Genomic DNA, 24598 nt, shown 5'->3' with positions numbered 1-24598 from the left:
TTTTAAAATGTTTAGGACATTCTCCTAGGACTTTTTTCTTCTACAGTTTTTGTTTCCTGATTTTAAGTTTTTATGTTCTCCCCAACTTTGACACAATATGCAAGCATATATAGACATCTCTATTTGTCTGCATAGTGAGGGAGAGGTGGATTATGTGAAGAAACAAAATAGCTGCAAGCATTTTTGTTGCTAACACGTCTGCTATATGCTAAGATAGAAGCACCCCCTCTCATACATATCCTGCTGCGAAACCAGGGGCAAAAGGTAATTGATAAGGGGGAAAAAAGTTCTGTACATGTTTCCTTCCCCTCAAATTACTGGGGAAAAATTTAAAGAAAGTTTATCATACTCTGGCTGGCTTAAACCATAGTCACACTCACCCAATTAATTTTACTTAGACCAAAAAATTAAACCCTGACATATTCCCTTTGTGCTTAAAAAAACCAAAGCCACTGTTAGAATACACGCATGCCAAAAATCTTTTAACAGGTTTCAAAGGTGAGTGTACATAAACGTGGCAGAACTGAGTGGGTTACTTTAAGTATAACTATTTGAATTTAATTGAAAGGGGATTTATTATTTCTGCATTTAAAAATTAGATGAGAGCAAGAGTTCAACTTCTAAAAACTCAACAGCATGACTCTTATTCTATTGGACTTTCATGGAAAATTCATTTTGCTGTCTCTATGAATAACAGAAGGGCAAGTTTTCCTGAATTTTATTAATTTACAGATGATATTCTGAAGACATTTACTTTATTACCTAAACTTTAGGTCTAAAGTTTATCACTGTAATAGCTTCCCTTCTTGCTATCCTTTTTGTCTGGTTACTTACGTTAACCAGTTTCTTGGTTAGTAACCTAGGGAACAAAAAAATCTTTACATTGCCAAATCATGATTTTGGCCACACAATTTAGATACAAAAATAAAAATGGCCCAAACTACATATATACATTTCTAGTTAAACTATATAGATATTTTAGTTAAACCACATACATTTCTGGCTTAATTAGAATATGTGGTTTAGCATTTTTAAAGAATTTTAAATGTTGCAAAAAATTCCATATAAGCATTGCCCACCCCTTTCACCTGTAAAGTTAAAAAAAGAAACAAAACACAACTAAAACCACTCAATTCATCAGTCACCTAATGTCCAAAATGACTCAGAAAGTTTCTCTGTAATTAAACATTGAGAAGTGGACCACAAAACAAATGCTTCAAGGTCAGTCATGCCAATCATCAAGAGTCGTAACATTATTGAAAAAGTACACTTGTCCTCAATGGGATGCTTCTGAAAAGTAATTTAAAAGGAGCATGGCTGTATTATAATTTTTTTAAAGGAAAAGATAGTGTCTCTGGATAGAAAGAAACAATGTAAAAAAAAAAATCCCCTTGTTAAAATGCAGAAATAACTCCATTATCAATCTGCATTTACATTCCTGCCCAAAAGAATGGGTCTGGAAAGACCATTTTCTGTACAGACACTAGTTAATCTCTGTATGAAAAGACAGCATCTGGCATGGGAATAAACAAGGGAGATACTGGTCTATGAGCACACATAGAGACTTTCTTAAGGCTGATCCAGTGAACGAACCTTTGGATCCAGAAGTATTTCTTCGTTTCTTTTCTTTTCGGTTGAATTCCTAGCAAAAGATGAACTGTTCTCATTTTGCCTTCTCCACTTATGGAGAGAATGGAATAATGACACCAAAAGTACTTTGGTTTGGTTTTTTTTTTTTCTTTTAAAAATAATTCGCTTTCTTTTGCATGCCACAGGACAGATTTCTAGTTTCAAAACAGGGTACATCAAGAACAAAAATATCCCCCCTCCCCAACCATCTTTATATTCACCAATACAAGAAATCCTTCTGGAAACATAAGCAAGTGACTAAACAGGTATCGAACCACTGAATCTACAAGTTAATACATAATCTGTTATGGCAGAATAACCAAGAATTTCCCCCAAAGAAAGATTTTAATTTTTCAAATATAAAAGAGTCTAAGAGGATCATATGTGAACAAACAAAAATCTCTTATTCCAGGTTTTATGGTAAAGATGGGTAACACACTGGCAGCCGAAGAAAGCTGAAACTCTTACTAATAAATAGAACCAAATTAAGAATTTCTACAACATTTCTTTAGAAAACAGAACCAGAATTCCTCTTTTAAAAATTATGATCCTGTGGAATGCATTCACTTCCATATTTACCTAATACCGTAACAGTAAAACAGACACAAGGATGTTGATGACATCTCAACAATGCTGGATGCAGGACGTTTACAGGTACACACGTTTGTTTAAAAGTCCTACAGGTTTATTGACTAAGGCTAGACAGCAATTCGTATGATCCTATTTGGTGCGTTTTCTAACCATGGTCCAAGATCATTATATGGATACAGCCAAGGACTGGGCCCCAACTTTCAGGAAAAAGACCACAAAGAAGAAAATCAGGGTGGCTATTTGGTCCCCCCAGTTGATCATTTGTGTCCTGGGGCTGGAAAAACAAGGTGGAAAATACAGACTGCAACAAGTTAAGGGACTTGGAAAAAGTTGGTGGAGAGTGGCACGGTATACGAGTAAGGTCACTGGGCTTGGGATGGCAAGGGCGCTGCATTGAAAGAGCATCCACGGGACCGAGTACTTAGAATGTCTTGTGGTGTCATTCCCTCAACAACTCTAGAATATCTGTATGCGATAATAAATAGATCAGTTATGTAATAAGGCAGTGTGTTGAATATGCATTCGTCCTGTGGAATGAACCGCCACAGAGAGAGATACATGATACCATACACATTCTTTAAGTTTTCTCGTGTTGTATTTGATCTGTTTGTTTTCAAGGCTATCCAGGCTAACTCTTCCCGGGGATTTCCTTGGAGAGAAGAGTGGTCCGCTGAGGCTGGTTTGCTTAACCTCTCCTTTATCAAGAGATGATGACTGGCTTTAAAGAAAAATAAAGCTGAAGGTTGTTTGCTTTTTATTTTTTCCCTTTTGGTTGCATCATTCTGAGTGTTTCCATATAAACAAACAAGAAAAAAAAATCACAACCAAAAAAAAAAACCAAAAAAAACCAGAGTTTTTGATGCATCCAGTTGTTGTAGCCTCAGGATGTTCCAGATGTTTCCAGGTAACTCTGTAGTTTACGGACTGTGGTTTTGTCCAGTGAGCAAAGGTCAAAATCAAATGTTGTGTTTGTGATATGAAAGTGTCCAGTTTCTTCTATAAGGTTCACAATCTAGAGGAGTAAAGTAGAGAAAGTTTAGGCAATAAACAATAGACATCAAAAGGCAAAAAGAGGGCTTCCCTGGTGGCACAGTGGTTGAGAGTCCGCCTGCTGATGCAGGGGATACGGGTTCGTGCCCCGGTCCGGGAAGATCCCACATGCCGCGGAGCGGCGAGGCCCGTGAGCCATGGCCGCTGAGCCTGCACGTCCGGAGCCTGTTGCTCCACAAAGGGAGAGGCCACAACAGTGAGAGGCCTGCGTACGGCAAAAAAAAAAAAAAAAAAAAAAAGGCAAAAAGAGAGAGAGATGGAGGGAGTCAAATATGGAACCAAGTGATTAATAGTCTCATTTATAGCAGGAAGGTCCTATACTGGTAATGGCACCAAACTACTTCTTAGCCAATTTGGTAGGTCAAAGGAATATTAACCCTTTGAATTTCTCAATGAGAGCAGACTACCTGTTCTCATTCATAGTCTTTAAACTGATTCCTACTTCCAAGTCATCAACAGACCATTTTACTATAGGGGTGGGAGTGAGAATGGGTAGCTAGTGGGAGATAGAATTTCAAGACCCCTTTTAAAAATTAGTTACTGACTCAATGGACAGTGACTGTACTTAATAGATGAAAGGAAATTCCAGCCTAGAAATAACAGAACTCCTTATAGAAAAAGTACATACACGCAGACACATATATATATATAATGATCATTTTTCTTTCTGATTACATTACTGTTGAAAGTTTAGAAAACTCAAGAACCCACAAAGAAAAAAATTAAAACCGTCTACATTTCCACCTCCTGAAGATCATGGGTAGTGACTAGAAAGGAGCTCAAGGAAGCCTTCTGGGGTGCTGGAACTGTTTTGTTGCTTGATTTGGGTGCTCGTTACAAAAGATGCATTCACTTTGTTAAAATTCATCTAGCTGTACATTTTTTAAAAATTCATTTATTTATGGCTGTGTTGGGTCTTCGTTTCTGTGCAAGAGCTTTCTCTAGTTGTGGCAAGCGGGGGCCATTCTTCATCACACGCGCAGGCTCAGTAATTGTGGCTCACAGGCCCAGTTGCTCCATGGCATGTGGGATCTTCCCAGACCAGGGCTCGAACCCGTGTCCCCGCATTGGCAGGCAGATTCTCAACCACTGCGCCACCAGGGAAGCCCTAGCTGTACATTTTGTTATGCTTTGACAAAAAATTAAAAATCTATATTCATTCCATTAGTCATGTTCAGTTGATGCACTTAAGTATCTGGGGTGATAAGTATCATCTGCAGAAAGGAAGGATGCCTTTGTCTCCCCATTTGGGAATAGTTATACCTCATTTCTTGAATTGGCTCCAACTTCCAGAAATATGATAAACAGAAGTAGTGACAGAGGCACTATTGGTCTTGCCTGGCTTTCGGGAGGACGCCTCTAAGGTTTCAACATTAACAGTGACGTTGGTTATGGGTTTGAAAGAATCTTTTATCGTGTTACGTGTCTTTCTATTCCTATTTTACTAATAATTTTAACAGAAATAGATGCTATGCCTGGGTAGTATGGGTTCTAGGTATGTTTGTTGTGAGTAAATTGGGATGGAGGGGGGTTGATTTTAGTAAGCTTTGTCAGGGAGAGAGGAAAATCCGCATCAAGATGAAAGAAAAAGTATTTGCGCAGAGAAACCAACTGGCAAAACTTTTCGCTTATTTGTAGTTGTCTGTTACTCCTTTTCTATCACATGCTTCTGTTCTCTTTAGTACAATCATCTTAAAAGGAATAATTTTAATTATTCAGCCTATTATTTATTCAATGAAGTTTTAGATTACCTAATTTCCGGTTGAAAAAGCAGAATGGAAACTTTTGACCTTTTCTTCTTACAATTAGTTTTCTTCAAAAAAACCCCAGTAAATTTGTGAACTATTCCCTATGGGTCAGTGGCTCTCAATAGAAAATGTGCTCCCTATTTGACATATTTGCCACAGAAACATAAGACATAGTGAGCCTCAATCCAATTAATTGCGCAACTCCAGACTGAGCTGTTATTGCCTTATTCAACCTCTGGAACTATTTTTTTTAACAGATATAACTATGGGTTTAATAACAAAATCAGTTACTCCCATTGCAAAATCATGACCAACACAGCGAACTGCCTACCTAATATCCATTTATCCCTTCTTCTTTACTAGCAGAAGCTTGATTTTCTGGGAGTGGCAATATGCCCAGCTAAATACTTGCCTCCCAGACCCACTTGCAGCACTGGGCAGACACTGCTATTTACAGTTTATTTGTCAGAAGTCACTGGCCTTTTAGGAAAAATTTCGAAAGGGTATAGACAATGGGCATGAGGCTTTTGCCCTCTGCTTGTCTTCCTGTCTGGAATGAAGATGCCATCCTGGAAGTGCAGCAGTTGTCTTCCCCTCAAGTGGATGAACGCAAGATGTGAAAGACGGCAGAGCAGGAAGGCAAGGAGTCTATGTCCTCAGTAGCATCTTTTCTACCACACTGACCATGAGTCACTTACCTCCAGGCCTATTATTACATGGGGTGGCGGGGAAGGGGGGGATGCAGGGGTGGAGAGGGAGCCTTACTTGCTTAAACCACTGGACTCAGCGTTCTAACACACGCATCAAGAGAATATCAGAAGGGGTGTTCCCAGGAATGGTTAAAGTGTGACATTCACATAAGAATTTATCAAGCTAGATCTTATTATTAACACTAAAAGATCTAAAATGAACCCTCATTTGCTTTATTAGTTAATAGTTAAAACAGAGCTTTAGATAAGTCAGCCACACACATCTATATACATAGGGAAACACACATACACAGCTCTGTCCACAAACACAAGACTTTTAAGGCAATCAAATACTTACTATAATACATATTTAACATCGATTGAATTAAAAGTACTTTCCAGAGTAAATTATCTTTTTTGCTACACTGTGTAGAAACACTATAGATGGAGTGAAAATGTGTAAACTTCAGTATAGAAACAAACAGCCTCTTCAGAGAGCTCTTTCGGGATGAAAACAAATAGCCTTTCAATTTATACAATGGAAGCCAATGACAATTATTCCAGAGTGTGAATCCTCTCCTCAACTAGCTGGTCAGTAGGTAAATGACCAAGCACTCAGAACAGAGAATCCTGAATTTGGCATATCAAATTCTGACTCTGCTCACTATTTGAATGGCATTGGACAGAACACAATAACTCCTGGGCCTCAGTCTCCTCATCTGTAAAATGGGGACAGTGCCACCTGTTCTACCTATCACACAATGTTGTTCAGAGGATCAAATAATATATGGAACATGAAGCTACTTTATAAACTGCAAATTGCTACACAGATGAGGGCAACATGATTATGATTACCATGTAAACATAAACTTATCCTTAATTATCTGGGAGGTAACTATATAGCACATGAATTTTCAGACCCAGTGCTTTTTCCTCTGCCCCTCATTGACTGTTAGCCATTTCATTAGCACTAAAACAAATGAAGCAGGGAAAATGCCAGAAGCTAAAGCTCAGAAAAGACCTCCTTGAAATTAAAAAAAAAATTATAATAAAAGTCTGCAGGAGGGAGGGAAGAAAGCAGGGAGAACAGTAGCTGAAGTAAAGTGGTTGAAATGACGAACTAAAACCACAATGTGGGGATAAAGAAGTACAGCCCTCCATTTTCCCTTGAAAATGACAGGTAACTCACCCCTTTAAGAAAATAAATTTCTGTGACTCAATACAGTTGCTCACTAATTACTTAGCAATAGGCAGAAGACAGAGTAATAAAAATACCTTCTAGAAAAGGCCACTTGGTTTTAAAGCAAATAAACACATTTGCCCACTAGGATATTCGGCCCCGTCATCTCACGTGCACTGTACTACCTTGTAGGTTCCGGGGATTCAATCACAGCCCTCTCGTCTCCTCCACAACCAACACACCCCAGCCCGCCTGCGGCCACAACATGCAAAGAAATGAAGGGGATCTTATCAATCTCACTAAATGAGCCCTGCATTTTTATGGGAGCTTATAAGAATGCATCAGGCGGAGGCAGAGACAGCCTTAAAGTAGTAGCTGTGGCAACAGATGGGGCGTTCAGGACTATTTGCCAATGGGAACGGCATTAATGATTTGAATTATTAGAGCATGAACCTACACCCTCAATTAAGTAAAGACTTCATAAAGAAAAATAAATGTGGGTGCCTTTCCATGAATCCTGAAAGAGTCAGAACATCAGAAACACCGCGTTAACATGCTTTATTGCAATGACACAGCCACAAAGCCTAAAAGCGCCACCCTGCTGGTCCCTGAAGGACGCCACGCTGCCTGTCTATAGGAATGCCCGCTCTGCTGATGCGCCGTGGCTCTACCTTGGTGTCGTTACCCTGCATCGTACTGCAATGATGAATCCAACTCCAAAATAATAGCAAAAATAAAAGACAGACTGAGTGCAGATAAGGAAAGCAGGCAAGGGCATATGGTATATTATAGGTTGTGGAAAAGGAGGCGTATGTATACTGCTTAACTCATTCTTCAGATGATGGTTGTTGTGAAAACATCTGTGATGGATTATTTCCTGCCACGTCAGCTTTGGAGGGGGTACCACGCAGGCCGTTTTTTTGTTTTTAAACAGGGTAAGATCCACTTGTTAAGTCTGTAGCTCCTTCCCCCAATCCTGGTTATAAAAGTCATAAAAATTATTAAAAGGCAGATGCATTGTAGTCTGATTATGCTTTTTTATATTTTTTATGTTAAAAAAACAAAACAAAACAGTATTCTTTCCACCCGAAGCAGCCTCTTTGCTGAGTGGGAAGTAATGAACAAGCTTTGCTTTAACTGCTTCTGTCTGGTGGGGAGTCAGGTCTGGGGTAAGTTAGGACTTCCTGGAGAATGGCCCCAGCTATGGATGGGGAAGCCCTGTCTACCGTGTGACAACGTGTGCCCTACCCTGGGTTAAGAGGCATCCTGGAGAAAATCACTTTCAGCAAAACACTTCTCAGGGAGAGTTTTCCATGTTGTTAGAACACTCTGATATACCATTTATTCCCCAACTCCCTGAAGAAAATTCTAAATGTATAATAGCTGTTACCTAAATTGCTGAACCATCCTCTAAGGAAGCCCTGGTTTTCCTCAGAGGTTTTTTGTTTTTCTCCTAAGGAGGATGCAAATCCAGATTCAGAGCTGGAACTCCAAGGGAGTTTAGAAGTGTTTAGAAGTGTTCAATCTCCCTTTCCAAATGAATGTGGAACATGTGGTTCAAAGAAGAATCAAATTATTAGTCAGTCCGAGGTACGAACATCTCTGGTTTTGACTGTGTCTACTGTACTATACTTTTACCTTATGGAAAAGGGCCTTAAGAACACAGCCTCTCTTGATCCAGCGCTTTCTGTTCGTTAATCTAGATGCTGGGTGCCAGCACTGCATGTCCCCAGAATAAAACAAAGATATTAACCACCTTTTGTGAGCCAAAGAAAAGTGTCAGGCCAGATTTTTTGACAGGATGCATTTAATAGGAAAAGACCTGGGATGGGATCCTGAGCTCACCAGAAATCCTGTCTCAGGTGCTGGGGTCTGTGTGTCTGACAATATGCAGACTCTGTGGAATGCAGTCCACAAGATGAGCAGTGTTCAAGGTGGAGAATAACATTAGTCCTCAGTAGTTCTATGTTTTACAATAGGAATTAATTAAGCAGTAAACCATGACAGGACATGCATCATGGTATCATAATCACAAGCCTCAGCTGCATTACAAGGCAAAAGGCCAAAGACTGAGAGCTTTCAACTGGCCTGGGAATGCAATTAGGGTGAAACGCTGTGGGTCCTGGGGTGACTTTATGCCAGGTTAAAAATTCATAGATATATCACTCTCTCCCTCTAGAACACTAAAATAATCCACTTCGATGGAATTCTCCAGTAAGCCACCTTCCCTCACAAGTCTTTCAAAGGTCAAAATAAAGGACAGTGTGAAATGAGGAATGCCAACGATACCCCAAGGTAAGACCCTGCCCAAAAGCCTAGTATCCTCGACTCACTGGTTGGCTTTCCTGGTGAAGGGGTCCCAACCCTGACCAAACATCTGTCTCACTCTCCTGTGAGACGCACTATTTGGGCCCAACTTGTGCTTTAATAGCTTTATTAGACAACTGCTCCACAGTGGTTCAGAGCTGGTGTTCGGGAAAGGATGGGAAAGTCAGCTAATAGATTTACCATCACCATTCAGGCAATTAGCCCCAAATAATTGGTAAGTGGCAGGCTGAACAATTTTCAGTTACACAGAAGAAAGCTGAAGAAAAATGCTATCAAAATACTAGGATATGTCTTAGGGTAAGCCACTCAAACCCTGCTCCCTGACCCATTACGCACTGAGATAGAAATGCAAGAAATGCAACTTATCCCCAGTTAAGAATTATAGGTCTACAGTCTTTTGTTCAAACCTGAAACTCTAGAAGGGTTAAAAAGCGTATCAGACCAATCAGGGAACTTGGAAAGTTTGAGAGCATGTATTTATAGATTTAAGCAAAAATGTATGCAAAATATAAATGTGACCATCAGCCATTAAATATTAAAACAAAAAGTAACCCATACACAGCTGGCATAGATTAAGTACTAACGTCAAGTCATTTGAAAGTAGTAAAAAAAAAAAAAAAAATTCAAGCAGCAAAAAAATCTACAAACCCACCCTGGAATTTAGAACCCAACCTTCTCTTTGGGTGTTAAAGAAAAATTATTTTATCAATAGCCACTGTTAATGCAATGGACGCATGTGCTGTAACTGTATGAAAACTAAAAACCATCCTTCTTATCTTCTCAAAACATCAAATTGTACTAATAGAAGTTTTCCCACTCTACAAGTCTTCTACAGTTGAGTTCATAATAATAGAATGTATGTTATACAAGATAAGACAAATGAGGAAAATATTTATTTTCCTTAGAATAGCACTGGCAAAGGTTACTAAATTGAATCACAAATGTTTACAGCACTTGACTGCAATTCTTATCACTGTTTTCCCATGAAACCAGAAGCCTGGCCCCAAAGGTTTCTGCATTCCTACCTTCCCCTCCCTCAGCCCACATGACAGTATCAGACGGCTGAGGGATCAGTATATTCCAGCATCATCACCTCCCCATGTGCCCAGTTTTCATCGTACCGCGGAAGCCCCAAAGCAGACTTCTGGGCAGCCTCGGAAATGAATCCCCCCTCACCTACTTTGCAGGTGGCACTGAGCCAGTTCTGAGAGTGTGGGGCTTTCAGAAGGCCACCTGGCGTGGCCTCCAGGTGCTATCACACTAGCCCAGGACAAACTAGGCCTTGATGTTTCTGGAAAGGGTTGTGTTAAAGAGCATTTCTCACCTGCTGAAGAATGTGTCTTTCCCTCAGTGTCATCAACCTTCTGTGAAGCTCTACCAGTTCGTCTAGGTATGCCTGAAAGAGAACAGCATTCCCCCAAAGAACAAGCACTTTAAGGAAGCAGTTCAAAACTAAAAGAATAAACAAATACGAACATACAAGCAGTGGTTAGAGGTTCCACATTCTACCCTCTAACCCAGGCTGTGTGGATGCACTGCCCAAGGCCTTTGCAGACCAAATCTCTCTTGGCCAACTATTAACTTTTCAAGCCAGCTTTTTATTGATAAAAGGGGCAATTCTTGCACTTATTTGCTCTCAACAAGGTTCAAGTGAGCAGGTTCACCCTCTCCCGACAACGCCTCTACAGAGAGAAGGGGAACTCAATGAAAAATTGTGAGTTTAAGTGTATTATCACAGTCTACACTCTTTTTTTTTTTTTTTTTTTAACTATTCTTCCATCTTAGAAGCATTTTAACTAAGAGAAAAAAGCCCAAGTTTGAATATGGAAGTACTGATGCACATTACCAATTATGTCAGGGCAAACTGAAAAGAAAAAAGCCCTCTTGGTCCCTGCTGGTCATATCTAACATTGCTAGTGAACAGCAAGTAACGGGATAGAAGAATGTCTTATGAAAAATAGAGGTCACTATCCAAATTAGCATCTGCTTTGTCAAGAGGTCCCCTGAAAAGGCAGAGGTGCACCTCCGTATGCTCAGGCTCCTGGTCTTCGTTAGCATAAATGCCTGGATGTTCCGAGTGCCATTTGCAATGAAGGCAAAAGAAAGGTCTGTGAAGCATTAGCCAGGCCCGCCCCTGCAAAGCACGTGAGGACCCTGCCCATGAGACACAAACCCCCAACAGCCCTTGAAGTCAGATTTTGGATGCGTGACTGCACACTTGGGGAAAACACACTGCACTGGGATCAGATGTCCTGCTCACTTAAGTCTGAGATTCCTTAACCCTCCACCTGCACCACAATTCTCTCACCTCCCAATTCAATGTGCCTGAAATCCCTTGGCAATCATGGATAGCATAAGGCCAAGCTTAACACTGGAGATATAAACAAGACTTGGAAAATAAACTACAAAGCATTGGGAAGAAGTTGCTTGTCATTTGGAGGTTTCAGGCATTTCTGATGAAGAAAACGAAAGGAGAACCAGCAAGGATGATTAAAGGAAACACAAAAAAACAGAAGAGGGCAGTGCTGGAGCACTCACAGTAATGGACTGGACACCTACCTTGTCACATTCACCATTCTTTATTTGCTTATCTGATTTGCTTTGCTTTATTGGACTTTTCACTTCAAGAATCTAGGGATCAAGGAGAACACAGTTAAATTTGATTTCTAGCACTTCTTAGCTAACCAGCCACCTAAACGAAGGGGCTTAAGAATGAAATGTCACGGTGCTTTGTGACCACCTAGAGGGGTGGGATAGGGAGGGTGGGAGTGAGACGTAAGAGGGAGGAGATATGGGGATATATGTATATGTATAGCTGATTCGCTTTGTTGTAAAGCAGAAACTAACACACCATTGTAAAGCAATTATACTCCAATAAAGATGTTAAAAAAAAAGAATGAAATGTCATATAATAACATCACTTTCCAAAGAGCATTTCTCCTCCATACATTTTCTTTCTTCTCCTCTAATCTTACTTTCTCTGGGAAAATAAATTACGTATATCTGAAATGCTGAGTCAGGGCAATAGAACTTAAAAAAAAAAAAAAGAAGGTGAAGATAAGGAAATTGATCTAAGCTTCCAAGGCTGCTTCTCTTTTGTGACAACATTCTCACACATATGTACAGCAGCTGAGTTGTAGTGGATTACGGTCCCCTCTGGCAAGAATTTTTTCTTATTCGTTCTGTTGTTTCAGCATGACTACCAGTGCTCGGTACAATAAAGATGATATGACAAACGCTCAAATACCCTTTTTAGTACCTGACTCTCAGATTCTAAAAAGTACTCACTCGTATCCACTAAACTGAGGCAGCTTTGGAAATGAAGGTAGCCATCAGTTACACTGGTTGCTCCCAACTTGGGATCCTCCCACTCAAGAAATAAAGAGCTAGGACTATCTTCTGTATTTTAAGAAATGATGTGTTTACCCATGATAAATATCAAGTGCCTTTCCTTTTATCTGACCCAATTGCAGCTTAAGTTACGAAGAGCAGTTTTGCATACTGTTCAGACTGTTGGGAGCTACGTTTCTAATGAATAAAAAGGAGAAACAAATTATTACTTAATAAATACAATTGATTTATTAGAATTTTCAAAATTGAGAATTATGAGGGAAATATTTTTAAGTGGCCCCTGCTTAAAATGGTTGAGAACCACTGAAAGTATTGATGAGTGTTTACAAATGTATATAAACATAAAAAGCAAAGTAATTTGTCTTTTTCATTATAGCCTCATTACCAAGTGAGTTATTATAACCTGAAGCTAATATTAAGGAAGAAAATGCAAAATAAAGGAGATATTTAAGAAGTCTCATATTCCTACTGCTCTTCTTTTCATCCATTTCTGCTTTCACACACACACACACACACACACCACTCTCCAGTTCTGTTCAAAGGTCCATCATCTTCCAAAACACAAAAAAGATTTTTAAAATGAGTTCACATTTATTTTGTCATTTAATTTGTAGAAAGAGCATTGATTGGGCTCAGAAACCCAAGTTCAGGTACCAGTCCCATCATTCATCATTTCTGAACCTCAAAAAATGAGATAAAATGAGAGAGATGAACAAGATAACATCCAGGTTCCCATTCAGCTGTAAAATTTTCTACTACTAATAAACATTTTACCTGTTGAGGATGACATTCTAGAAAAGACCAAATACTTCTCTAAGGGTACATATTCCTTTGAATTTAGGAAAATGTATAAGTAAGAAGTGAGCACCTAACAGAATCTTGCCTGAGAATAGCCTTTATTTCTTCATTTTTAACATTAAGATAACCAGAAGACCCATGTGACCAGGCTAACTTCAAATACAATACTTCTGGCAACACAAGGAAATTACTTAATCGCAGAGGCAAAGCAATAGTTTTTAACATGCTTCACTGTAAAGGAAACCAAACACCCCACTACATTCAGAATTTCCTTCTCTATTGTTGAAAATGAGACCTCAAGGGAACACTGGCGCTGAGACCTAGAAGTAAGTAGGTCAGTAGATGGCACTCCTCACCAACTCAGATCTGGGGCTGGGCCCAAGCAGAGCAGATCTGCTGCGATTTCAGGCAAGAGGAAAAAACAGTGCCTGCCTGCCTTGTGCATTAGAAAATGGAATTTTGTTCCCATCATATCCCACCCCAGAATACCCCCCTCCATTCCAGGCCCCAAGTCATTGCCTCTGGGGGCCAAGTGACTGAGAACTCTCTATTTGCCACATAGAGCTGTTAACTAGGCTGAGAGAGTTCCACCACCTTCTCTTCAAAGCAGAAAATAGACAGAACATTCAGGGCGCTGAAGTCCCACCCTACACATTCCGTGAGTGCTACAGCACAGAAGGCCCAAATACATTGAAATCCTAGTTTCTTTCTTCTGAAGCTGCAGTGGCAGGAACAAAAGCCCCGGGTGTCAGTGATCCGCCTCGAGTTACTGAGTGGCTGCCCAGAGAGGGCTCAGTTAATCTTCCTGCTTTGATCTCTCCCTGCTCCAAAATAAACAGCTTTGTCAAAACCTCATTCTGAGAGCTGAGCCATGCTGAAGACAATTGTTTTATTTATGATCATTTCTTATCTTTAAGGAAACGACTCCAGAATAGAAAAAAGTACGGCACCTTGTCTTCCACGGGCTGATTTCAAACCAGTTTAACTGGATAGACTCTTTTATTTCATTCAACATGCCTTGCAGGCTGATAGGTGATTTATCATATTCTGAATATTAACTCAGGTCCCATGGATCGCTTCCTTCCTTTAAGGCCCCCTCACCTCCCTCCCTTCTACACTTTCAGCCAAAAAGGATCTGGAATTTTTTATTTTGTTTGAAATTCACATAACAAGGTTTGAAGTTTAAAAAAAAAAAAAAAACTTTGGTTAAAATGGCACAGCGCTATTATTCCCTATTAAGCTGTATGGGAAGAAAAAGCCACCCAGACTGCTGAGATGCACCATTTATGCACGTGGTAGTCTCTGAAAATAGAACTGTGATGAGTTGCACTTCTCTCCTTAATCTGAGGATATGGCTTGAGAATCAAAATTTCAAGATTATTATTTTTCTGTATTCCTTTGTGAGGACTGACAACTCAGTTGTTCAGCAGATGGATTCTCTACTGATGGGTCTTTCATGTTAATGATCACTAGCAGCTCCTAACAATACTCAGGTTAATTACTTGCTTTGTTGACATGTGGCTCTCTCTCTGCTCACTTTTTTCCAAGAGTTAGAAAATGTTTGACTCAATTAGCACTTTCTCTCTTCCCTAGTCCCTAGAAGATTGAGGAAAGGTAAGGAAAACACAGCTTTGTCTGATAATTTACAGAAACTTGAGAGACCATTATCAACCTACAGACAGAGAACAGCCAAGGGATATGGAAGAAGAAAACTCAAGCGTCTTCCCATGTCACAGTTTGGCCTTCCCAGTACGTTCTCATCTATTTTATGTGAAATTTCAGATCATCATCATCAGCACTATCACACACACACACACACACACACACACACACACACGACTAAAAAACACACTCCAGTTCTAAGACATAGGTCCAAGGAGGAAAGCACCCTGTGGTACATTTATTTCCTACCCTAAACTAGTTAAAAGTGAAAGCATATGGACCTCCTTATTAGGCTTTTAGGTGTATGGAGAAAATGACATATAACTGAGTATTCCTGACAGATTGATGATTCACATGTGTGAAGCTACATTTGTCAAATAAACATATGCCAAGGAACTAGGGGTATGCTATTTAATTGGATAAAGTAATTTTTACCCTTTCTAGATAGATGATACCATTTGTTTTTGTTTTCATTCTGCTAGACAGATTAATAAAAAAAAGTCTGACAAAGACTCTAAACCTTTCCCTGAAACCAGGGCCAGCTCAAGACTGCCCGTCAGGAAGGGATTAGGGGCAGTTCTGTCTGCAGGGCAAGACGGGGGCTTGTTGGAGCTGCATTTATTTAGCAAGCATAGTCTTAACCCTGACTGGAAAATATGCTGAAGGAGACTACTGTGGGGTGCAAAAGCACACCCTAATGTCCTTCACTCCTGGCACTGCCACTGCCCAGGAAGTACCCTAATTGTAATATACCACCCACTGGAAGCAGAAATTAGGCCTATATAGGTTTAAACTGGATATAAAAATATATTCGAGGTCTGAATGCTATTCTTTTGCCAGCTCATACTGAAGCACACACTTATACATATAAGAAACCCAAGTAATCTAGTTAGCCAGCCCCGGGCTCTTCTCAACTGAGTGGCAGTGATGGTTATGCCCATTGTCCTCACTTTCCCCTGAAACACCTGACTTGGAGCCACACTGGAGGTGAGAGCTGGCTGGGCCATGGGCATGGCTGGCACTGGAGGTGGGGAAGCACATGGACTTCGGGGAGTTAGGATAAGGAAGAAGAATGCACACCTCCTTGAATGGCCAGTCTGTAATGGATGATGAGGTTGGGCCTGCAGTCACAAAGAAATTGCAGTTGAACTGTAACTGGTGAGGTAAAGAACACTGATATTATTTCTACTTAATAATGCAGGCTTTAAGTTGTAGATAAACTTTATAAATAAGGAATTTTAAATTTTGAGAGATTTTTGCTTATGCTTTACACAAAATTTAAAATGAAAAAGGCTTCAGCTATAAAATCACAGTTTCCCCATAAAACAAAGACCACAAATTCAAGGGCAAGTCTATTTAAAAATCACAGGTAGGACACCTGTGAGACAGAATAATTTTACAAAACCACATTTCCTTTATTTTCAAGTTAACATTCGTACAGTAACTTGAATTAAGCAATTATTGTAGAGGTCATGTGGAATCTGTCTAAACAAAGAAATAAGAATAACATGGTAATAGAGTATCAACTCAATGCATAAAGACGGTTTTACAATACTTGAAAATAGTTTATTTTAGCAAGTATTTAAAATAATCATTTGTTTAACAAAAGCTCTTCATCACAGCTTTTGAGGTTCTGCCTAGACCTTATCCAAATAACTATATTCTGAGTTGATCATCAAATTCACAAGCTGTCCTTTACCTTGATTTATAACAGCAATGATAATGACCACTGTTTACTGTGTATTTTATAAACTATTCCTTACAATCCCAAGTGATAATCCTTTTTCCTGGATGAGCACACAGAGGCAGAACACCTATAATAATAACCATCTATCATTATCATCAACTGTTTGCCAAGAAGGTATGAACAATGCCTCATGCCCTTTACATATATTTTTTGTCATCCTCCCAGTAACCAGCAAGGTAGATATTAATATCCCCATTTACAAATGAGGAAACTGAGGCTAAGTTAAAAGTTATTTTCCCACCAATAAATTACTGTAAATTAGTAAAACAAAGAACCAGGCTTTATATTAGCTCCAAAAGTCATATTCTTTCTTATTCACTTAACAGCCTACTTACAACTGAGGGGGAAAATATACAGAGATCAGGAGTAAATGGGCAACACTTTTTGTCACCATCCCGTCCTGCATCTAATTAATTAACCCGTCCAATGGAACATACTTTTCATGACAACAGAAGTTCTTTTACCCTCACCATGTGTTTATTCCTAAGGCTGTAGATTCCCACTTATTTGCTATCAAGAGGGACTTTGTTTAAAACTCAAGGGGTGAAAAGTTTTGCGTGCTTAGTAAAAATGATCAACCTCTAGCTCTGCAGAATCTTGAGAAGTGCAAACCCAGCAACTTACCTGGTTGTTGTTGGTTTTTAATAAGGGTGGTGGCGGTTCGTGATGTAGGGGTGAGGAAGCAGAACTGCTTTCACTATCACTGCCATCACTTAAGCTAACTCTGAAAAGAAACAAAGTCATATGCGTCATTACAGACAGTTCCTGAAATATCCAAAGAATTAAGCGCAGAGAGTAAGGAATCCAAACACTAGTCACTGTGAATTTGTCTTAACTCATATAACCGCTGCCACGTATTGGCGTTTTACTTTGTATCTGGAATAGGGTTAAATGTTTTACCCACGACTTCTCATTTACTAATCCCCATTTCACAGATGAGGAAACTGAGGCCTAGAAGGACTACTAGGTCACTCACCTAGCGTCACAGAGGTAAGACTGGAAGTTATAGGATTCAAACCCAAGCAATGGGACCTGAAGCTGGTGCCCAGCCAGTATATCTTACTGGCTTCATTTATTCATTCATCTCCTTGTTCCAGCTCCATCCACCTACTATCATAAGCATGTCACCCAAGCTTGCAGGTTAGCAAAATTAGACAGTTCACAGGTTACTACCTTTTTCTCCTTTCCCCCAGCCTATTTGCTACAGGTGAAATTTTTACAAATATGGCTAAAATACAGGCTGCAGGAGTGGAAATAACTGCTAAGAAGAATGCAGACCACAGCCCTGCAGGACTGACAGCTCAGGGTGACATCTGAGAATGGGATGTGTGAAGCCCAATACGATAGAGCCAACACCAATCATTTCCATAGTGTAATGATACAAAGCTGACCCTAGCTCTGATACAACAATTCATTGGAAATATACCACAGCAACATGAAGAGACAGCGTGTTTGGGATAACTGCTTTAGAAAAATACAATATCTTTCAACAATGAAAGACAATAAAAATATCACCTCCTCCCCAATTTTTTCCTTTTCAGAACAAAATGGAATTTTCTTTTAGCCAGAATAGAAGATATTTCTTCATTCTACTCTGTTGAATGTACGCCCTCTTCTAGAAATGTCCTTCAGTGTTTGCTCCCTCTCCTTGGTTATATAGTAACCTAATATAATATTCTTCTCAGAAACAGAAGATGCTTTAGAAATCAGGGTAGTTTTTCTTTTGCTCTAAATAGGCAATCACATTCCAGCTCTATAATATATTCAGAGAGACAAGATACAAGACAGGAAATGAAAAGGATACACTGGGACATCCTTTTAGCAAAAACTGATGGAACTTGTTTTTCTTAACTAAATTGCATTAATGAAGTGTTCAGTTGAAGCACTGCTTTAAAATGCTGCTTGACTGAAGTGGAAGGCTGAGTATTTAAACTGATTAAACAGTTGAGACTTCACAAGTGCGATGAAGATCAAATGTTATGCTGGTGGGGACTGTGCTAACAGCACATGTCAGGAGGGGAGAAAAGCCTTTCCAACAACTGTGCATCGCACCAGCCAACTCACAAACGTGTATCATCTGACCCGTATTGATTCAGGGGATGGGGCAGGAAGGGGGCAGGCCACAGATCATCACAGAATACCGAGCTCTTCTATGTAACAATAACTTGGGAAAGTGTCTAAATAAATGTCTAAGCGTCATGCATTTTTCACCAGCTACATGTAAGAGCAGCCAGTGGTCAGGATGTTGGTTGTTATAAAGATGCTCCTCACCTACAAGTTTCAGTCCATTTTCAGGATTTTTTTTGCCCTATCAGTTTCCTTCTTGTCAGATTAAAGACTTCTAAAGGGAAACGTTATAAGGCCAAGGCCATAAGGTTCCTTATTTTCTCTGATTTAAAAGGAATACAGATGGGTGAGTTTGGGAGACAAGGCGGAGAAAGAGATATTGAGTACGGCCATAAGGAAGAATCGCTGAGAGATTTGATAGGGCATATACTCTATGGAGCCTCTTCTCAAAGGACACGAAGGAATCACCAATTAGCAAACATATGCTCTGACCAGTATGGGTTAAGATCGCATTCTTTATAGGAATTTTAGGGTAATAGATAATGGGAAAAGATTTAAGGCAATATATTATAAATGTAATTTTTAAGTTCAATAGATTCATACTTTTTCTACTCAAAACGCATTAAAGTAAGCATGCCTATTTGTTTTCCTCATGATAAAGAAATGAAATCCTCAAGGCAATTTCAAGTTGACTATTAATTATAAGTGACATGAATTACCATCTTATAATGTAGAATTATGCTTCACCGCATTAAAGCTACTTAAGGAACCTAACTGTCAGCACACTTAAAAGGAATTTATTTTCTGGAAAACACACAGGTGATCCTAGTTTTAATTAGGTCTCACACACATAATTCATTGAGGCCAATTATGCATTTCTAACTACAAACAGCAAACACAGTTCCTCAGATTCTGAGCTACGTACAGCAATGGATCTACACAAATTCTTCAAATGAAAGCAGAGTTAATTTCAGCAGCCAGTCCTGCCACCTTGGCATTTACTTTGAAGAGCAAAGACTTTTAATAGGACTTCTTCCCTGTAAAATTTATGGAGGAAAAGCCTCTCCTTTCTGAGAAAAAAGAATAAATAGTTCCCTGGAGAAGTTGCGTAAGCATGCCAAGGTACTGCAACTTAAAAAATGAATGTGACCGGGCTTCCCTGGTGGCGCAGTGGTTGAGAGTCCGCCTGCCGATGCAGGGGACACGGGTTTGTGCCCCGGTCCGGGAAGATCCCACGTGCCGCGGAGTGGCTGGGCCCGTGAGCCATGGCCGCTGAGCCTGCGCGTCTGGAGCCTGTGCTCCGCAGCGGGAGAGGCCACAACAGTGAGAGGCCCGTGTACCGCAAAAAAAAAAAAAAAAAAAAGAATGTGACCATTTACTGCCATTGTTTTTGGTGTTTCACACTTTTGCTGTGGTTATACTATTAAGCGGAGTGAAAACGTATGATTCCGTTACAGGTAACCTCATTCCTTCCAAGACACTCACCTGCGACTTCGGCTGCCTCCTCTATTTACAGGTCTCTCCATTTCGGAGTCATTGTCATTATCCTCTGCCTCATCTGATTCTTCCTCATTGTCATCGGAATGCAGATCTTTCATTATAGACCTTAAAGGACCTAAGTAATGACAACGAACCACAGGCAATCAAACACACTTAGCCACATCAGATACAGAGGAATGTTCACCAGCACAGAGCACTGGTTTAAAATTACCACTATCATATATATTTATACAATTTACATGACAAATTTGGTAGTTTCTGGAATGCAACCTCTGCCAAAACACTATTGCTTTCATAACAGATGCCCGAAAATGTTCTTTAGAAAATCTCTATTTCCTAGGGATATTTTTCTATGCATTTTTTTCCCTAAGAAAAATCACACCTAAAAGGAAAGATCTGTTAGTAAATTGAATGTTTTGTTAGGTTAATCCGTGTATTGAAAAGTTGAGACTAATAAATCACCATGGTTGTAACTTGTTCTTAGCAATGCAGCCTTTGTGTGGTAGTTTTTGATCTATTAAGGTTTAGCTGTTCCTTTTATTTCAAGGTCAATTTCAGGTCAAGCAAGCATTTCAGTCAAGTTCAGATTATAAAGTATTTCAATTCCATGGTGTAATGTCCTATCTCTGATTTTATATTGATCTTGGACACAAGGTCTTGTTGCAACAATTTTGTGTAGCCAATTTTATTTTACTTTTTAAGAAATTCCTAGCAAAATACTGGCATGTATTTACATAAATAAGACCATGTAATAAATCAGGTGCCCAGAATATTCAAAAGAGTATCCAGTATTAGATGGGAGAGAAAAATCAATTCAGATTATTCTAGAATTGAAAAAAAAAAAACAGAAAAAAATGCATAGTGTAGCTTATTTTCGCCATACTACTCTAAATGTGATGAAAACAAAATAGATATTTCTAATCTTAACAGAAGAGATTGTAAAGGCAATCAAGAAAGTGAGAGAGGCACTTTCATTCTGGATTAGCCAATTCCTAAAGTCTAATCTGTGATAGGACTATCTGAGCTATCATTAACTCACTTCTAAAATAAGTATTGACTCTCTGTAATCTCACATTCTGCAAAACCCAAATTTCTCTGCTTTTGTAATGGGCCTTTATCTTTGGAAGTCAGTGGAACAAAAACTCTGAACACCCAAAATGAACAGTGTCTTATTTTTTCCTGGAAGCTTAGCCTTAGCCTGAACACACACAACAATTTAATCCTTTTCAAAACATACAAGGCCATCAGGAGTTCAGCGTGGTCAATGAAAAAGGCAGTGTGTGACACGATGCTCAGAAACAAATTATTTCTTGACACTATCTCACTTTTCATGTTAAAAAAACCAACCAAACAAACAGAAAAAAGGAGCCCACATTTGAAGAGTTTCCACACATGAAAAAGTGGAACATATATTTAGTTAATGTTCCAGTTAAAATTTTTAAATTAAATTTCTTTAGTTTGAGTTGAGTAGAAGAAAATATATTTTAAAGACAGCAAATTAACACTCACCAAAGAAAAAGGTCTACTAATCTGTAGAAAAATAATAAAATGAAAGATGTCCAGGAGGGAGACTAAAAACCTATTTCTCTCTGTCAAAGTCTCTCAAGTCCAGCTTTTGCTATTGTATTTCCTTTGGGAACTCCCTGGAATGGGCTGTCTCTACAATCCCTTTGTAAAATGGGACTCTGATGGCAGGGACTGGAAAAAGGGGAATTTCTAAAGGTCGGCCTCATACAACAGAACAATACTCAAGTGCATTCCTAGGGGAAATAAATACAACTGCATAAAAGCCAAGTTATCATTCAAATAAAAAAACAGTAGAAAATAGGCCATAAATCAACTCATTAAGATGTTATATGAGAAAAATGTCTCCTAGTTGGCCCAGGAGATGTGGATACCTTGTTGCCTGGTCTGGGATGGTGTGAAGCTGGAGCTGGAGCTGGAGCTGGAACTGGCAGGACTGGGTTGTTCAGACTTGAAAGAAGAAAAAGTTATCATCAATAAATGTACAGGACACTACATGTCTAAAATTAAAACCACTATTGTTGCTCAAACATACTTTACCCCACAGAAACAGTCTGACACTGTGTAAGAAAAATGACTATAAATTGTCTTATGTCGAAAACACTAACACAGAGAGTCAGTGTCCTTTTCATTTTGCCCATCATATTTTTATTAGATGCAGAAACAAGTATAAAAACTCAGGGATAAAGAGGGAAACACCTGGGTGTTATACGAGGCAAGAACCTGGCTTTGATTCCACTCCTATGTTTACTGCTCTCCCGATCTCTTTCTGAAAGATACCTTGATTACCCTTTCTGCAATGTTTGATTGACTCAACTAGTTAAAACATAGTGGTAATGAGGCCAAGGTCATTAGTTCAATCACATTATGAGCCAGTTAATTTCACTCTGGTCCAAGGCCATGACCCAACCCTAACCCCATTCATCCAGTTCACAAATAGGAGACCTGGCCAAGTCCCACAAATGAGTCAGGGGAAAATGTTCCCACTACTTAAAAAAACAAAAAACAAAAATCAAAAAAACATCCTTTAATTCCACAGCACACTGATGCAGGGAAAGAGCATCATATACACACTCCACTCTCTTACTCTCAATGCATTCCCTTCATCCTTCAGTACCCAGAATAAATTTCCACATCCTCCTTGACCCATCAACTCAGAGTTCTCGTCCTTCCCCAAACCCACTGAAAATATGGATCATCTGTTTGCTTAGAAGGTATGCAGCAGTATCATTCTACCTCCGATGTGTATGTCTTTTCTTTCTAGTAGCCTGCGAGCACTTGAAAAAGCAAGGATTGGGGCATTTGTCTTGTGCTGCTTGTTATTCCCTCGTACAGCAACATGCATTGCATACAGCAGGCGCTCTCTTATCTGTGACTGGCGGCACATTAGGTCCTCTGGTCCACCATCTGCCAGTTTTTTTTTTTTTTTTTTTTTTTTTTTTGTGGTATGCGGGCCTCTCACTGCTGTGGCCTCTCCCGTTGTGAAGCACAGGCTCTGGATGCACAGGCTCAACGGCCATGGCTCACGGGCCCAGCCACTCTGCAGCATGTGGGATCCTCCCGGACCGGGGCACGAACCCGTGTCCCCTGCATCGGCAGGCGGACTCTCAACCACTGCGCCACCAGGGAAGCCCCCCTCTGCCAGTTTTTATGAGACTTTATAGTAGGTAAAGATGGGAAGAGAAAACACATGGACAGAACTGTGCAGAGAAACTGATCATGCCATCCACACATTTGAATTGTACATATTTAAGGCCCAATTTAGTTTAAAATAACTTAATGTTGATATATTTGGTTGAAAGAGTGGACCATTTCTATTCCATTTCTAATGTGCTCATAGTTTCAACTACATACTCATGTTTTGGTTTTTTAAATTAATTAATTTATTTATTTCTGGCTGTGTCGGGCCTTCGTTTCTGCGCCCGGGCTTTCTCTAGTTGCAGCCAGTGGGGGCTACTCTGCTGCGGTGCGTGGGCTTCTCACTGCTGTGGCTTCTCTTGTTGTGGAGCACGGGCTCTAGGTGCATGGGCTTCAGTAGCTGTGGCATGTGGGCTCAACAGTTGTGGCCTGCGGGCTAGAGCGCAGGTTCAGTAGTTGTGGCACATAGGCTCAGTAGTTGTGGCTCGCGGGCCCTAGAGCACAGGCTCAGTAGTTGTGGCGCACGGGCTTAGTTGCTCGGCAGCATGTGGGATCTTCCTGGACCATGTGCCCTGTATTGGCAGGCGGATTCTTAACCACTGTGCCATCAGGAAAGTCCCCATACTCATGAGAAACATTTGAGGTCTTCTCATGGACAGGAAACATCTTTCTACTTTGCTCAGTGGGTGACTACGTTTATCACGGCCACGTGGAGGACTAACAAACAGCACAATCAGAAGCCACTCCATGAGGATGAGAATCTCAGTTCAGCTCGTATTACAGTTTCTCACCCCTGACTTTTTCATCTCCCCTCTCAGCACTGAACCCACTACTCCCCCCTCTCCAAGCAACACCAAGCTCCACAGACTCAGACACAAGGAAGCACTTTCAGGCATTCCTAATGCACACTTCACATCCCCAGGCTGGATGGGAAAACAGGTGTCAGTAATCTACCACTCACCCTGCAGGAAAAGAGCCAGACGGGATCTCTAATGAGCAGCAGGCGGCCCACCAACCCATCACCACTGCAAGATTTCCTTGAGATTTGCAGTACAATGTCCTACACATTGCTGTTTGCGGCCCACAAAGGAGAGCT

The 24598-nt window shown here is 40.0% G+C and overlaps 1 protein-coding gene across 3 annotated transcripts in view; it reads right to left on the bottom strand.

Moving 5' to 3' along the window:
• Positions 1 to 1473: 1473 nt before the first annotated feature.
• The window catches only part of MLLT3 (MLLT3 super elongation complex subunit), a 259804-nt gene continuing 236679 nt past the window's right edge, over positions 1474 to 24598 (bottom strand). For 2 of the 3 annotated variants that reach the window (XM_082612398.1, XM_082612399.1), the window contains exons 6-12: positions 22239 to 22314; positions 20326 to 20455; positions 17398 to 17497; positions 16107 to 16181; positions 11775 to 11846; positions 10540 to 10611; positions 1474 to 3232 (exon numbers count right to left, since the gene is read on the bottom strand). In XM_082612398.1, the coding sequence (XP_082468524.1) occupies positions 3101 to 3232; positions 10540 to 10611; positions 11775 to 11846; positions 16107 to 16181; positions 17398 to 17497; positions 20326 to 20455; positions 22239 to 22314 (657 nt within the window). In that variant the 3' untranslated portion in view covers positions 1474 to 3100. The remainder of the gene's footprint in view (positions 3233 to 10539; positions 10612 to 11774; positions 11847 to 16106; positions 16182 to 17397; positions 17498 to 20325; positions 20456 to 22238; positions 22315 to 24598) is intronic. The other variant, XM_082612400.1, reaches the window with a different exon arrangement.

Source organism: Mesoplodon mirus (assembly GCF_964341445.2).
Source record: "Mesoplodon mirus genome assembly, chromosome: 1".
NCBI classification, from domain to species: Eukaryota; Metazoa; Chordata; class Mammalia; order Artiodactyla; family Ziphiidae; genus Mesoplodon; species Mesoplodon mirus.
The sequence above is the reverse complement of the archived record's forward strand: the minus strand, read 5'-3'. Positions and strand labels throughout refer to the sequence as shown.